This window comes from Oryx dammah, unplaced genomic scaffold, assembly GCF_014754425.2.
Source record: "Oryx dammah isolate SB20612 unplaced genomic scaffold, SCBI_Odam_1.1 HiC_scaffold_28, whole genome shotgun sequence".
In the NCBI taxonomy this organism is placed as follows: domain Eukaryota; kingdom Metazoa; phylum Chordata; class Mammalia; order Artiodactyla; family Bovidae; genus Oryx; species Oryx dammah.
The window spans coordinates 75,846,518-75,861,664 of NW_024070212.1; the positions used below are offsets into that span (position 1 = coordinate 75,846,518).

General features: G+C 42.5%; 1 protein-coding gene across 1 annotated transcript in view; it reads right to left on the reverse strand.

The window, feature by feature from the left end:
* Window positions 1-4,635: 4,635 nt before the first annotated feature.
* IL12RB2 (interleukin 12 receptor subunit beta 2) overlaps window positions 4,636-15,147 on the reverse strand; it is a 71,907-nt gene continuing 61,395 nt past the window's right edge. Inside the window, exons 13-15 of the mRNA XM_040231932.1 lie at window positions 13,229-13,319; window positions 10,485-10,584; window positions 4,636-5,772 (exon numbers count right to left, since the gene is read on the reverse strand). Of these exons, the coding sequence (XP_040087866.1) occupies window positions 5,233-5,772; window positions 10,485-10,584; window positions 13,229-13,319 (731 nt within the window). The 3' untranslated portion in view covers window positions 4,636-5,232. The remainder of the gene's footprint in view (window positions 5,773-10,484; window positions 10,585-13,228; window positions 13,320-15,147) is intronic.

Here is a 15,147-nt window from a genome sequence, read left to right on the forward strand (position 1 = left end):
TACAATACATTGTATTGATACAATGTATTATACAGTGGATTGATACATTGTATTGATACAATGTATTATATAGTGTGTTGATACAATATAATACTGTATCAATACATTTGGATTGGTCTACCCTCCACTCCAGCCCTGTGTTTTAAGTCAGAAAGTAGACCTGGAAGTCACGACTGAAAAAGAGGAGTTCTTTGGATGCTGTATAATGCTCAGTGAAAATAAAAATCATCTGAGTTCTCTTTAGGAGAAAAAGGGCAGTTTATTAAGAGAAAATCGCCATTATAATAATCAGCACCTCCTAATGACACCCAAATATGGATGTTCCTCCTTACCTTTTTTTTCCCCCCAGGATCATCAATTTCTTGTCACTTAAAGTTATTAAACTTTTATCTGCAGATTTTTAGAGGAAAAATTTTGAGATGTATCCGTAGCTGGAGAAATTACTGGCTAACTATCCTTTCTAGCTATTTTTAATCTATTGCAAGCACATGAAAAGTGGATGTTTTTAACAACAACAAAAAAGTCTATACAGCTGTTCTGAAAGTTAACCTGCCACAGACCAGAGGGGTCTAAAGGGAGTGTTTATAGGAGCGCAAAGGAATCCAGTCATCGCAGTCGCGGGAGAGGAGAGGAAACAGGAAATTGTGAAAAAGAAGGCAAGTGGTCTTTAACGCTCTCTGTGATGGAATAAGGTTAAGATTTCTTTTTATAAATGAAATCTTGTGACACCCGGTTTTCACCTTGATATTTTTGGCTAGGAATGAGGGTCGTGAGGTTCTTAGGAAAAACCATGTTAACGCAGGTTACGATCTTTCTGGTGAAAATCCAGGACCTATGAAAACCAGTCTCGATGAGAATCTTGTAACAGCTTTTACCGTATCTTGTTGGGTCCAGTTACCTGTGGGTAGTATTAAAATCTGAAATTGGAAAAGGGAAGATACGGACTCCACCTGACATTGTCTTGCCTAGGCAAGGGCAGGGTTCCTTGTGGAAGAATTCTTCACAGTCGTGGAAATTGATAAGTGGCTTGAATTAATTTAAAGGGACCTTGTGGCATCACATAATAGGTCTGTATGTTTCTTGGAGATGTGATTGAAGTCTCAGCCAAATTAAGAATGGTTTTGCCTCTTATAAATAAAAGAACCATCAACAAAATGTGGAACCAGTTACCATAGAAAAAGGAAAGGCATTTATGTTTCAGTAATTCATATAAGCAACAACTGAATAAAAACGGCCCTAATTCGCTTTTACTTAAGAAATAGCCATGTTTGGAAAAAATCAGGTTAAGTTGGATGGAGTTATAGATATTTTAATTAAAGAGAGAACACGCTGTTCTGGTTACTTTTCTATTTGAAAAGCATAATGTTTTTATTCATAGTTTTAAAATACTTTCCAGTTTCCTTAAAATAATGGACTTTCTCAGAAGTGTTACTTCCCGTCTGTGACCTACTGTGTGCCTTGTAAGATTTGGAAAGCTGAGTAGATAAGTTAGCAAACTTAGTGCCAGATTTGTCCTGGTGTCTAAGACTTTCCTGCTTTTTAGGTAGTTTCCTAAAGAACCAAGAATGCTCTAGAAATTTAGAAGTATGGAAATGCCAGTTTTTGATTAGTAACAATAGGTTCAAATATTTTTATGGAATCACAGGTATTGTCAACTACAGTCAGAATCCCAATTGATAAAAAATTTGTTGTGCAGTCACTTGCATAGAGAAGAATTAGAGTAGTTGAAAGTTAGGCTCTAAAACCAGACTGTGGTATCAGGTTCTAATAGTATGACTTGGGTTTAGTTAACTTGTACCATAGTTTTCTCATCTCTGAAGTGGAGAGAACACCTACCTTAAACTAGTCATGGTGAGACCTGAGTTACACCTTGAAAACTGCATGGACTAAGTACTATGTTAGAGGTTGTGGATCATTATTAACAATTCCTGTAAGAATGGGAGTAAAGGCAAAAATTGGTTTGTTATATAAACTTTTATTTCAAAGATCCATTGCTTCAGTTACTACTTTTCTAGTCAATGCTGTGATAAAGCTTTTTTACTCACTTTATGAGATTTATACAGTTTAGGAAAGGAGTTCCTGACTCAAATTTTACTGAATATTGCCCGGCTGCCTCCAGAAAAGAGCCAACTAACAGTACTCTTAACCAGCTAATTTTTAATGTTTTTAATTTGGTAAGGGAAAAATGGTACTTAATTTTTACTTCTTTGATAAAACAGGTGTGTTTTTTCATGCTTATTGGGTATTTATATGAATTTTGTGAGTTGCTCACTCAGTCCATTTTTCTTTGAAGTGATGGTTCTTTTTTCATATTGATCTGTAAGTTATCTGGCATATCTTGAAAATATTTTTATCTTATGGGTATCTTTTATCTTTATGGGTATTTTATAAAATAACCATATTTTATGGGTGTGTTCTGGAAAGTTTTTATTGGAAATTTATTCTAGTGTAGACTGATGTAAAAATATGACTTGTTTCTTTCCATCATCAGTTGGCCAACTGATTAAATTCCTAATCCTTTTTTTTTCCCCCACTAGGGTGAAGAAGAGGACTTTCTGATCTCTTTATTCTAGGGAGTGATTAATTTGAGGGTTTACCTATTAGCCTTTCATAAGGGTGGATAATGTGAATGTCCTTGAGTCCTGCAGGCTAGAAAGAGAAGAACAGGGCTTCTTTGGAAGGCTTGTGCAGTGATACTGGGACAGATGACAGCTACACCAGGTGGAAGAAAAAGAGCCTGATGGAGAAAACCAAGAATCGAGTAAGGGGTACTGACTAGAATAGAATGTGCCTAGCTTGGCATCTCTTTCACTGGTATCTGGGCATTGGTGAGTTGCAGCTGTAGGCTATTCGTGGAAGCTGAGAAATTGGGACAGGGTGGAGGGGGAAAGGCACTAAAGGGAAAGAACTAGATAACAACAGCTTGGCTTTCCTATTGCTTATAAGAAAGATAGAGGCCCAGAAAATGGAGTTTCTGGCTTCTGGTAAACAGGGTCTTTTAAATGAATAATTGAAGGTAATGATCTTTACACACAAACTGGTAGAGATGCCCGTGAATTCACTGAGAATGAACTTGAACTCTATTTGTAGTATTTAGGTCCCAGAGAATTAAGGAATTTGATAGTTTCAGTAGAGCGGAGATTTCTGGGTTGGCTTTTGGGATGTGTATCAGGAGTGAGGATTTACAGTATTGCTAATTTTCCTGAGGAATGAAAGCCTGGCTATATGAATATTGGTGAGCTCTACTAGGCTTGGTAAATGAGGCAATCTGATCTAGGAATTTTACTTGTGTGTGGGCAGGAAGGAAGATTATAAAAACTATTTGGAGCAAGGACAGAATGAGGTTACCTATCCTGAAATTCACGGAAAGAGGGCATTTTATCTGCCAGAGTGAGCAGCCAAAGGCATGCTCAAACACATTTTTGGTAGCTCAGCAGTAAACAATCCAGCTGCAATGAAGGAGACCTGCAGGAGACATGGGTTCAACCCCTGGGTCGGGAAGGTGCCCTGGAGGAGGAAATGAAGCCCACTCCAGTATTTCTGCCTGGGAGATTCCATGGACAGTGGAGCCTGGTGAGTAACAGTCCATGGGGTGGCAGAGAGTCAGACACAGCTTAACAGCAACGTGTATTGCAGTAGTGCTGTCAATCAATGGTAGGGTAGAGTGGGGGTTGAGAATGAAGAGGGTTACAAGCAAATGCAATTGTCTCAATAAAGAAGCAGGCATGGCTGGAGTGCCTTCTAGAACAGAAGAACAAGGTGGAGGCAGTGGCAGGAGACATCTCTTACTTTATATTGATAACCTACTCCATCAATCTGATTCTCCAGCACCGTGGACCAGGCATGGTGCTGGAGAATCAGATTGCTGTGATCCCTGTCTTCAGGTTACTTACAGTCCAGTAGAGAAAAAGTGCATTGTACAAGGGGAGTGCTGAGGAGGAGACTTTTCTTTTAAGAAAACAATTGAGGACTGCAGTACCACCTGGGGCTTTAAGGGAAGGGAAAAGGAAGTGGTGGTGGTTTTGTTGCTAAATCATGTCTGACTCTTTGTGACCCCATGGACTGTAGCCCGCCAGGCTCCTCGGTCCATGGGATTCTCCAGGCAAGAATACTGGAGTGAGTTGCCATTTCCTTCTCCAAGGGAAAAGGTTTGGGTGGTTAAAAAGGAGACTGGGACCTGTGTGTTGAAGCGGGAGGGGAAGAATGGCTAAAATGGGGCTATTAAGTAATCAAAAGAAAGCAAATATAGGAACAGCAGGTATTGTAAGAAATAAAAGTTGGCTCTTACTCTCAAGAGGTGACAGTCTGGACTGCTTCTGAGGTGGCAGCTTTGTCTGTTATGACCTATTGCAAATAGTCAAACAAGGAGCTCCACAGCCTGGGTGCAGACAAGCCGGTGCTGAAGCTGCGGAGATGCAAGGAACCATGCAGTGGGGGTGCTACACAGCAGTTAAACAGAGTAGAATAGATATGTAAGGAAGAAGCCTAGGCTTTTCAAATAAAGCCTGGGAGAACTAACTATGTTAGTTTGGAATGGTAGGAGGCATGGATGAAGAGTTAAATATGACCTGGCAGAACATTTGTATCTCAGGGCGACGGGACATACTGATCTAAACATAGATGTGGTCTATAGTAGCAACTCTATATACAGTTGACCCTTAAACAGTGTGGTGATTAGGGGCATCAACTCCCCTCTGCAGTTGAAAATCTGCATATAACTTTTAGTTGGCCTTCTGTATCTGTGGCTCAGCACCCAACAATGGATCATGTAGTACTGTAGAATTTATTATTTTAAAAAATATGCATATAGGTGGACCCATACAGCTCAAACACATATTATTCAAGGTCAAGTATAAATTTGGTTGTTGAATGAATGGTCCTCTGCACTGTTTGCCATTGCTAGTAAGAGTTTTGGTTTCTACTCTTGCCTTTCCCCTTTCTGGACAATATAGACAAGAAAGTTGCAAGAGTCCAGATTGGAATTTCTAGGTCCACACAGCAGTGGATGTAATCTTAAGGCTCTGCAGAAGGCAAGATGAGGTATCTGGATTTGATTACAGCCAACTCTCAGTTCCTGAGATTCACCCTGAGCTGGCTTACCTGCCCTCTAGCTGCACCCAGATCTGACGGGAGCACCCAGAGGTAATGACCACTGGAGCAGGTGGCTGGGTAGACAGGACATGCCTTGCCGGTTGGAGGTACATCAGCTTTCCAAACTTCAAGCTTTGCCACTCAGAGCATGAGGGAGCCACACCCCATCTTTAACTGGTCCAGAGTCAACTTCTCACCACAGGAGAAGGTGAGTGGGCGAAGGGAACTTGAGGGGAAAATGGAAAGAGAGATGTGCTGAGGCAGTTCTTCCAGAGGGTCAGTTATGGGAGCCTCACGTGAAGGGAGATAATCCATGTTGGAGGGTAAGTAGCCCTCATGGGTAGGAAGGTAGTCCCCTGGGAGGATGGCGAAGGGGCTGGCTGGGTTTCCCGGCTTTGAGTCAGGGCCCTTGCTCCCTAGAACCTTGTATAGGTCCACGCCTTGTCCTGTCTCTGCTGTGAGAGCCCTTGGAGGTGGTGGGCTCGAGGCACTGTACCCTGTGTCTTCCTCAGAGGTATAGTGACCTTGGACTCCTTGTCCCTTTTCTGACCAGCTCGGGTGATGGGGAGGTCTGAAGACTGGTGTCACTCGACAAAGGACTTCGTTGATAACCAGGGGCTCAGGTTCTTCAGGAGTGGCCCAATCTGTCAGGAGCCTATCCAAGGCCAGCTGTGTCTTTTCCTGAGAAAGGGAAAGAAGAGGCTCATATGGGTATGTTAAGGAGCCTTGACAACCAACTTGTTCAGGGTTCCAAAAGGCCTCTCAGCCTGCACTACCTAGTCAGCTCAAGGCGGAACACTGTGGGCCCTTAACTTTGGGAGGTAAGAGAGGCAGTTAACATTGTTGGCAAGCCGTGGACTCCTCTCAGCTCCTAGCAGTGAGTGAGTCACTATCCCACTCAGCCGTCAGGTAGCCTGTTTCTGGTGAGTCAAACTGTACCAGCTGCTTTTCCTCTAGCATAGAAGGCACAGTGGGTGGAGAGGAAAGGCTGAGCTTGCAGCTGTCTGGGGAGGAGGCATGGAAGACTTTAAAAGGATGATACTAGAGCAGAATCCTGAGAGGTGTATAGTTTTTCCCAGGTAAGGAGCTGGTGGGGCAAGGAGGATTGGTCTGCTCTGGAAGCTGCTAGTTCTTTCTTGGGACAGGCACACTAAGGCTTTAGAAAGAGAAGGAGGTCACATGATGAAGGGACTTTTAAGGGATACTTAAGAGTTCGGGCTTTGATACAACTGCTGAAAGGTTTTTGGCAGGGTAATATCCTTGTCAGTTCTGCTCTTAAGACTCCTCTAGAATAATTTATTTGGAAGAAGTTTTCATCCTTTCCTCACTATAGCTAATTTTGTCTGTTACTCTTCTTGCTCTGTCTTTCTCAACATCTGGTTGGTTACATCTCCTTTCCAAGCTTACTACTGATTCCTGAGTCCAAGTTTAAGCACTCTATTGACCTTTCTTTTTATAGGCATTATTGGGCTCTCCCCATACTTGAAACTTTCTTTTATGCTGCCTGCTTGATTTTTCTGAAGAAGAGCTCCAAAGCCCACTTTCAGGAAGCCCCTAGTGACTGTTCCCCACACTGGATTCCTACAACAGCAAAGAAGCCAGCTGTTAGGTTCTTGGCACAAGATGCTTTGTACTGTTACTTAAAAAAAAGAGGCAAACCCCGCCCCCTCCCCAAAACATGTCTGTCAGCTGCAAGCAGGGACCAGATCTTATAGAAGGAGGATAATAAAAATAGCCTTTGTCTAGGGCAAACCCTGAGGACTAATCCCAGCTCTGAGAATCTACAGCTTGGGAAAACTCAATACACCTCTCTGGCCTTTGAATCACTTATCTGTAAGATGCCAAGCTGTGCGAGAATGGTATGATCTATACTGGTCACTGATGTCCTCTCCCTTGCCTCGAGCATGGCAAGTGTCCCCAAAGAGAATAACAATGCTGTCTCAGGGCAGACTTCTACAAAGGGCCCTGAGCAGCCATAGGGTAGGTGTGTACTTTTTTTTCCAGAGCCTGCTCTTTTCCTATTGCTAAGCAGTCTGGCCCTGGCACATTGGTCTGGCTTGAAACATGGCTGGCAGCTGCCAAAACACTGTAACCACCACTAGGGAAGGATCACAGAGAGTGAGGATCACCTTGTATTCATAAGGCAAGGCTCTGCCTTTTGACAGTTCTGGTAGTACCAACAGAGGATGTACCTGAGAACTTTTACAAAGCAGGCCCCCTGGCTGACAAGATCCTGGGGCAAGGCCTCTTGGACCAGTAATAACTCAGGTATATCATAGGAACTATTTTAAGCTTTTACAAGCTCAAAATGGATAACATCCCAGTATTCCCTTTATGCTTGGGCCTTTTCCTCTCAAGTTTAAAGACCATGTCTTTTTGGCCACATTTTAAGAAATGGTAGGTGGCTCAGACGGTAAAGAATCTGCCTGCAATGCAGGAAACCTGGGTTCAATCCCTGGGTGGGGAAGATCCCCTGGAGAAGGGAATGGCAATCCATTCTAGTATTCTTGCCTGGAGAATCCCATGGACAGGCTACAGTCCATGGGGTTGCAAAGGGTCAGACAAGACTAAGCAACTGATACTTTCACTTTCAGGGGAATGTAAAGTCTGTGAACTCAAAGCACATTTTGTTGGAGGTGAAAGACTATTTTTTCTGATGACTGTCCCAGCCTGTCACCAGGAGAGCAGTTTGGCCCTTTAAAAATATTCTACCCCTTGCAAGTGTCTAGTGACATGGGGTTATGAGGCTGCCACAAGGTGATGGCATGTTTAATTTTTTTTTTAAATTTTCTAATTTATTGGGGGATTTTTTGCAAAAGAAATATAGGGACATAGTCTTGAAAAAAAATTTTTTTTCTGTTCAAAGAGAATTTGTAATAAAAATTAAGTGGCCTTCATGCCTTCAACTGCCTCCCCAAAGACAACCACCATTACCAGTTTCATATTTAGGCTTCCAGAAATATCCTGTGCACATGTTGGAGAGAGAGAGAGAATGTGTGTGTGTGTATAATCACCTTCCTTTTGTACAAATGAGAATCCACTTTAGACAATTACTACAAACTGCTTTTTTTCACCTTTATACTAGAGATTTAGATACATATAGATCTCAGTTTTGTTTTTAGTAGTTTCATAACCTCTTACTGTACAAATACACCCAAATGTTTAAACAGGCCCCCTGGTGGCAGGTTACATTATGTAATGTTTGGCTTCTATTTATAACGCTGCAATGAAAATACTCATACTGTAGAACTTCGGGCATGTGTGTGGCAATTTCTGTTATTGTTTCCCTGTGTTACTTTCTCTAACCCTTTGTTTATCTCAGCACCTCTTCTAAGCTTTTGATGGGCTCTTCAGTGGTTATGTATGCCTCTGTGTCCCCTCACACCCAGGCAGTGGCAAATAGAGACCATGCCACCAAAGCCGCCAGCGTGGGAGCCAGGTGTCTGTGACTGACCCGGAGCTGCTCCCCACTGTGCTATTTCAGGCTTTCAGGACATGGGACTATGGCATCTCAGCACTGGAAGAGAGAGACCTTAGAGCTCAGCTTATTCAACTCCTGGCACCTGAATCCCCTCTAACACTAGCAGTGGCATCCTTATTGAGTACATTCCCATAGGTCATTACAATATTGCCTCCAAGTGAGGGTCCAGTGTGGGAACACCTCTTGAGTTAGTCTTTTCAGCTCAGAGGCGCTGACTGCTGGAAACACCTCCCTCACCCTGTGCTGAAGATCTTTTAGAACATTTAAAAGTATAATGGCAGACAGCACATCCTACTTATATGTGAACCCAGGATCCACCTACTAGTTGACTAACACTGGACAAGTTACTGAATCCTCTGTGCCTCAGCTTCCTTATTTGAGAAATGGGGATGATAACATTATAACCTCATAAAGCTGGTGTACAGGTTAGATGTTAATACATGAAAATTTTTTTACAGTGCCTGGCATAGAGAATGTACATTATATTTTATATATAAACATTGTGTGATATGTTATATATCATAATATAATATATAATTATATATCATAAATACTCAAATATATATCATATACATGCATACATACATATATTGTTATTATTATACTGTTCTTGCTACTGTAACTTAACAGAGACAAAACTCCTCAACAGAGAAAGAAGACTTCAAGAATAAATCTTCCTGGGAAGAAAATGAATGATCTTTGCCTTGTACAATACATGTGCCTTACATGGCATCTGATTTAGTCTTCACAACAATATATATGAGAGATATTGTCAACTCCTATTTTATGGAGGATGAAACTAGGGCTCATGTCATCAGACAAGCTCCTCAAGGATCACTGACATAGTAAGTGGCGGAGGTGGCCTTATTTCAAAGGAATTAAACTGTGGTGACTTAAATTCCTACTGACGCAGACATAGCTGGGACCAGCTCTTTCCCTGAGGAGCAGCTGGTACCACTGTCTTTTGGCCTGAGGAAGGGTGTGGATGGCAGAATACATGGGTGACTGAAGAGGAAAAGTCTTGGAGGAACCGGGCTCTAAGACATGAGAGTGTGGGGCTGCTAAGGCCCCAGCTGATGGGAAGAACACGGGCCCCCCGTCCCCCTTTATTCCCCTTCAGTGCATATTCTGGCTCCGCATTCAGATGCCTTCAACTTCAAGGTCCTTGGCCAGAGGCCTCTTGCCCCCTGTGTGCTGCTTTCCCCTCCTGGGACTGTGGCAGCAGGCCCCTGCGTGTCCTCTCCTCCCAGCACTCTCCTGTGCTAGCTGAGCAACCTCTCCTGCCTTAAACCCTTTTCCTTGCACAATGGAATGACTTACTGGCTTCCTGCCAAAACCAAAATAGTCTGGGCTCTATTTATCTGTTCTGAGCTCACAAAGGACTGGGAGCATCACAGTAAAAGCTTCAGTGCTTTTGAATTTGGATGAGCCAATGCTCACCAAATACACTTACTTTTTAAATCTTTTTTTGAAGTAAGCTGAGGTGAGGAGGGGAACATAATGCATAGATAGGAATGGAAAGCTTTGGGTTTTCAGTCTTGGTCATAAGCTTCAGGGGCTTCTCAGGTGGCTCAATGATAAAAGAATCCGCCTGACAATGCAGGGGATGTGGTTCGATCCCTGGGCTGGAAAGATTCCCCGGAGTAGGAAATTTCCAACATTCCTGCCTAGAAAATCCGATGGACAGAGGAGCCTGGCAGGCTGCAGCCCATGGAGTTGCAGAAAGTTGGACATGACTGAATGAGCATGCATGCATAAGCTTCAGAAAATTACTATGCATGGGGGTGATGACTCAGACGGTAACCTGGTATGATAAACAGCTTACTCACAGGATCTAAGCACCTAGGTTTCCCTGTAACTACAAGGGGAGACTTAGAACCCCATCGACTGGCCAACACGGCTTACACCTTACCTCCACGATAGGATATTTCTTGGCCCAAGTGCTATTTGCTGGATCTGGAATTTCTTTGCTACACCACTGAGGTCTGAGGGCCAAAAGGAGAACAAATACCCTGCAGGTAAAGACAACATGACATCTGGTTAAGTGTGCACACAGTGGCATGGGAACACAGGTTCTTCAGTTCAGTCGCTCAGTTGTGTCCGACTCTTTGCAACCCCATGAATCGCAGCACACAAGGCCTCCCTGTCCATCACCAACTCCCGGAGTTCACTCACACTCACATCCATCGAGTCAGTGATGCCATCCAGCCATCTCATCCTCTGTCGTCCCCTTCTCCTCCTGACCCCAATCCCTCCCAGCATCAGAGTCTTTTCCAATGAGTCAACTCTTCACACAGGTTCTTAGTGAAGTGATTTCAGTGCAGGATTATGCAAATGAATAAAATGTAAATACTGTAGGAGAAAGATGTTGCCTCACCTAAGGCTGGACTAGTTTTCTATGAAGTCTGGACAGATGATAAAGCTTGTGCCACAACCACTTAAGGTTTGCTAAATAAACTATGGAACTTTCCCTCAGTATGATGTTTAGCTATCACTAAGCAGCCAAGTACGCATTCAACAGACATTGACTGAATCTCTAATGTATGACCAGCACAGTGCCACATGCTGTGTGGATAAAACAGCAAATAAGAGGACATGGTCAATACCCTTGGAGAGATTACTATTTAGTAAATTACAATGTTTATAAAGAGCTTGTAATGGCAAATAAACTGTTTTGCTAAAAGTAAATAAAGACTAAAACAGGATACAAGTGGCATAAACAGCTTGGACATAACCAAGCTTAAAAAAAAAGCCAAGAAAAAAATACCATATGGAGATATCCAGCAGTAGTTGTATTTGGTGATCAGAGGTCTTTTATTTCTTTCCACATCTCTGGGTTTTTGAAGATACTTTAAGATGAGTTTATGATGTGGAAGAAAAAAAATCCAAAAAATGTTTCTTATATGCACATGACTTAACTATTTTGCCTGTTTTAAAAAAACTCAAGAGCAATATGAAGCAGTTTTAAAGATGTGGCTTTAATAAACTTTGTTTAATAAGAATAGTGAGCTGCTGCGATGCATTTAGCCCTTTGAAACGAGATGAGGCCATGTGACTAGGTTTTTCCTTCCCCAATGAAATATGAGCAAAGGTTCCTGTGACCTAGTATAGAATCATGCAGATGAGGAAAGTACCCAAAGGATTGTGGGCCAATAAAATGGAAGACAACTGGATCCCTAAATGGCTGTGTGGAGCGGAGCTGATGACCAATCGGGATGAAACACCTTATAATTATATGGGAGAAAAATAAGCTATTTTATTAAGGCCACTATATTTGGAGGTTCTTTTTTTTTTTTTTTTTAACAGCAGATGCCTCTACCCTAACTGATACTATTTGAGTTCAACTTTTTCAAAGTCTACCTAAAAAGAGCTCTGCTTTGGAATATGTATCACATATGAGAGAGCTTTAATAAATGGAAAGCCTTTCAAACAAGTTCAATGGCCAGTAGAAAATGACTTTTCTAATATAGTTTTACTTTGACCTCTCCTACTTTACACAACATCTGAAGAAAACTATTGAATAACTAATTCATTAAAAAAATTATTCATACCAAATGGTACATGCTTAAAGAAATTTTAGAAACTATAGTTAAACAGAACTAAGATCACCTATGATTCTATCCCCCTGTTATAACCACCATTAATATTTTAGTGTATATCCTTGGGGAGGAGTATATTAACTGCCATCCAGTACACGTTTTCCCCTCTTTCTTGGAAGGGGACCCGGACTTACTGGGACAACAAGGAGCCCAGATAAAAGGTCACAGTTTTAAGCATCTCTTGCCTCATCAAGTTCTGGCCAATGAGATGCAAAAAAAGTGTCACATGTGACTTCTTCACATGAAGGCTCCTGAATAGGTAGGTATGGGCACTTCCCTTCTCCCTAGAGTTGTAGAATGCAGGCCTGATGGCCACAGTTCCTGCAACCATTGGGCCATGAGGTGAACTTCATGAGGGTCTCATGAGGGCCATGAGGAGAGAAGCCAGTGTCTGGACAGTGCAGCAGAAAAAGGAGCCTAGCTCCCTGATGGCCAGGGAGCCCCTACACCAGTCATTACCTGAGTTGACTTCCTTTACCTGAGTGAGAAGCTTAGCTCATCTGTCATATTATTTTGGCTTTCTAAGTTATAAACAACCAAATTTAATGCTCACTAGTACATCTTTCATGTCTGTGTGCATGTGTATATGCACTATTTTTTTTAATGATAGTACATTTTGTTTTACAACCTTCTTTTTAAAATGCCATATAGCAAATATTCATATGATTTACTTTTCTTCTATATCTTTAATGAATGCATAGTATGCTATATGGCATAAAATATATTGTGATTTATTTATACAATTCCATGTTGTCAGGCATTTAGTTTGCTTCAAATTGTTCTCCTTTTATGAATTATACTTCAGTGAACATATTTGCCACAAAATACCTGTCTATACCTATGATAGAATAAATTTCTAGTTAGAAATTGTTAGGGGAAATGTTTAATATTATAAAAAGTTAAACATATACCGTCACTCTAAAAAACTGAATATACTTAGTCTGATACCAGCAATGTATGAGAAAACCATTTTTTAGACCCATAGTGGCAACAGCTATTATATGAAAAAAAACAAACAAACAGCTTTTACCAAAGTTGGCAGGTGTAACGAACTTACTTTTGTCGGAAGCAACGCATTGAGAGAATGCCCACCATGATGACAGCCATGCAGATACTTGGTGCCACAAATGTGCTCCAATTGGCTTTACCTGCAGCAAAAAGTGGAGAAGGCAATGGCACCCACTCCAGTACTCTTGCCTGGAAAATCCTATGGATGGAGGAGCCTGGTAGGCTGCAGTCCATGGGGTCGCTAAGAGTCAGACATGACTGAATGACTTCACTTTCATACACTGGAGAAGGAAATGGCAACCCACTCCAGTGTTCTTGCCTGGAGAATCCCAGGGACGGGGAAGCCTGGTGGGCTGCCATCTATAGGGTCGCATAGAGTCAGACACGACTGAAGCAAATTAGCAGCAGCAGCAGCACAAAGTGAGCAAACCCTGTGACTGAGTTTAGAATGAGTTTAGAAATGTCCTCAATGAACATTTCTAAATACTGACTGTGGGATCTCCCCAGTGGTCCAGTAGCTTGGAGACTCTGTGCTTCCAATGCAGTGGGCCCGGGTTCGATCACTGGTCAGGGTACTAGACCCCACATACTGCAACTAAGAGTTCACATGCCACAACTAAAGATCTTGCATGCTGCAATTAGGACCCAGCATAGCTAAGTAAATAAGTAAATAAATAAATACTGACAGTTGTGTGAACTCCCTGGGCTTTACAGCTCGTGCGTAGCTGGACTCAGGAACAAGGTTGACTCACTTTTGCCCATTCAGTTAGGGAGAAAGGGCACAAAGGGGCCAATTCTATGGTTCGAACAGAGGAGCTCCAACCCTACAAGGGCTCCCTCCTCTACTAGGGGCAGAAGGAAAAGGAGTGTGGTATACAAAGCACTGGCTGTGACCTGGGAGCCCTGGAGTCTAGTCCTGGCTCTTCCACTGGCTGATGTGTGGACCTCAGATAATTGACCTATAAATGGTGAATGATAACATCTACCTTGCAGGTTGTTGTGGACATTAGAGGTGGTGTATTTAAAGCACATAGCCATGTATCTGAACATAGAAGCCCTCAAGAAATGGTAGCTATTAATTTTACCAAGCCATTGAATAAGCCCTCTAACCTGGGTCTTTGAAATTGTTCTGATTCCTTCCTATAAGCAATATTTCACTATGTGTTGGGATTTTCCATTAATTCACCCAACATTTATTGAGTGTAAACCAAGTAACAGGGCAGGTTAAATGCTGGAATACACAGATGAATAGGACATGGGCTTTGCTGTCTTAAGAAGTCATGAAGATAGTCCAGATGACAGACGTATAAACATGTAAACGGTAAACCATGATGCCATGGGATACATGTAGAAACAGCATATATGAGGCACCGTTGCAGAAAACAACATGGGAAACGGTTTCATGAGCAGCACAGGAAGGTTTCCCCAAGGGCAGGATGTCAAAAGTTTCGAGCTGGATGGCTAGAAGGCAGCTGTGCAGACAAGCTGGGGAAGTGCAGACAGACTAGCAGACTAGGCATGGAAGGAGGAAGCAGAGAGTGCTTCAGCAACCACAGATAGTCTGGTCTTGCTTTCTAGTACAAATGATGAGTGCGTGGCAGAGGATGGAGCTCGACAGGTGAACGGGACCAGGTCATGCAGGGACTGGTAACAAAGCAGTTTGAATTCTCGCTTGAAAGCCCTTGGGAACCATGGATGGGTTGCAATAGGAGGTAGAATGTCAGCAACAGGGATCTTGTAGAAAGACTCTTCTTTTGAGGGAGTGAAGAACAGGTTGGGGGTGAGGAGGGTGTGCAGGGGGCACTAGAGGCCAGAGGCCTGCTACTCCCATGAGAAGGGTTGTTCCTAGGGCTGAATAGGGGAATTAACGCTGGCACCCTTGTTACCACCCCACACAACTGGCACAGTCTGACATTTCTTGAGCATCTGCTTTGCTTTCTGGGCAGATGGGACAGTTCTGGAGTACCA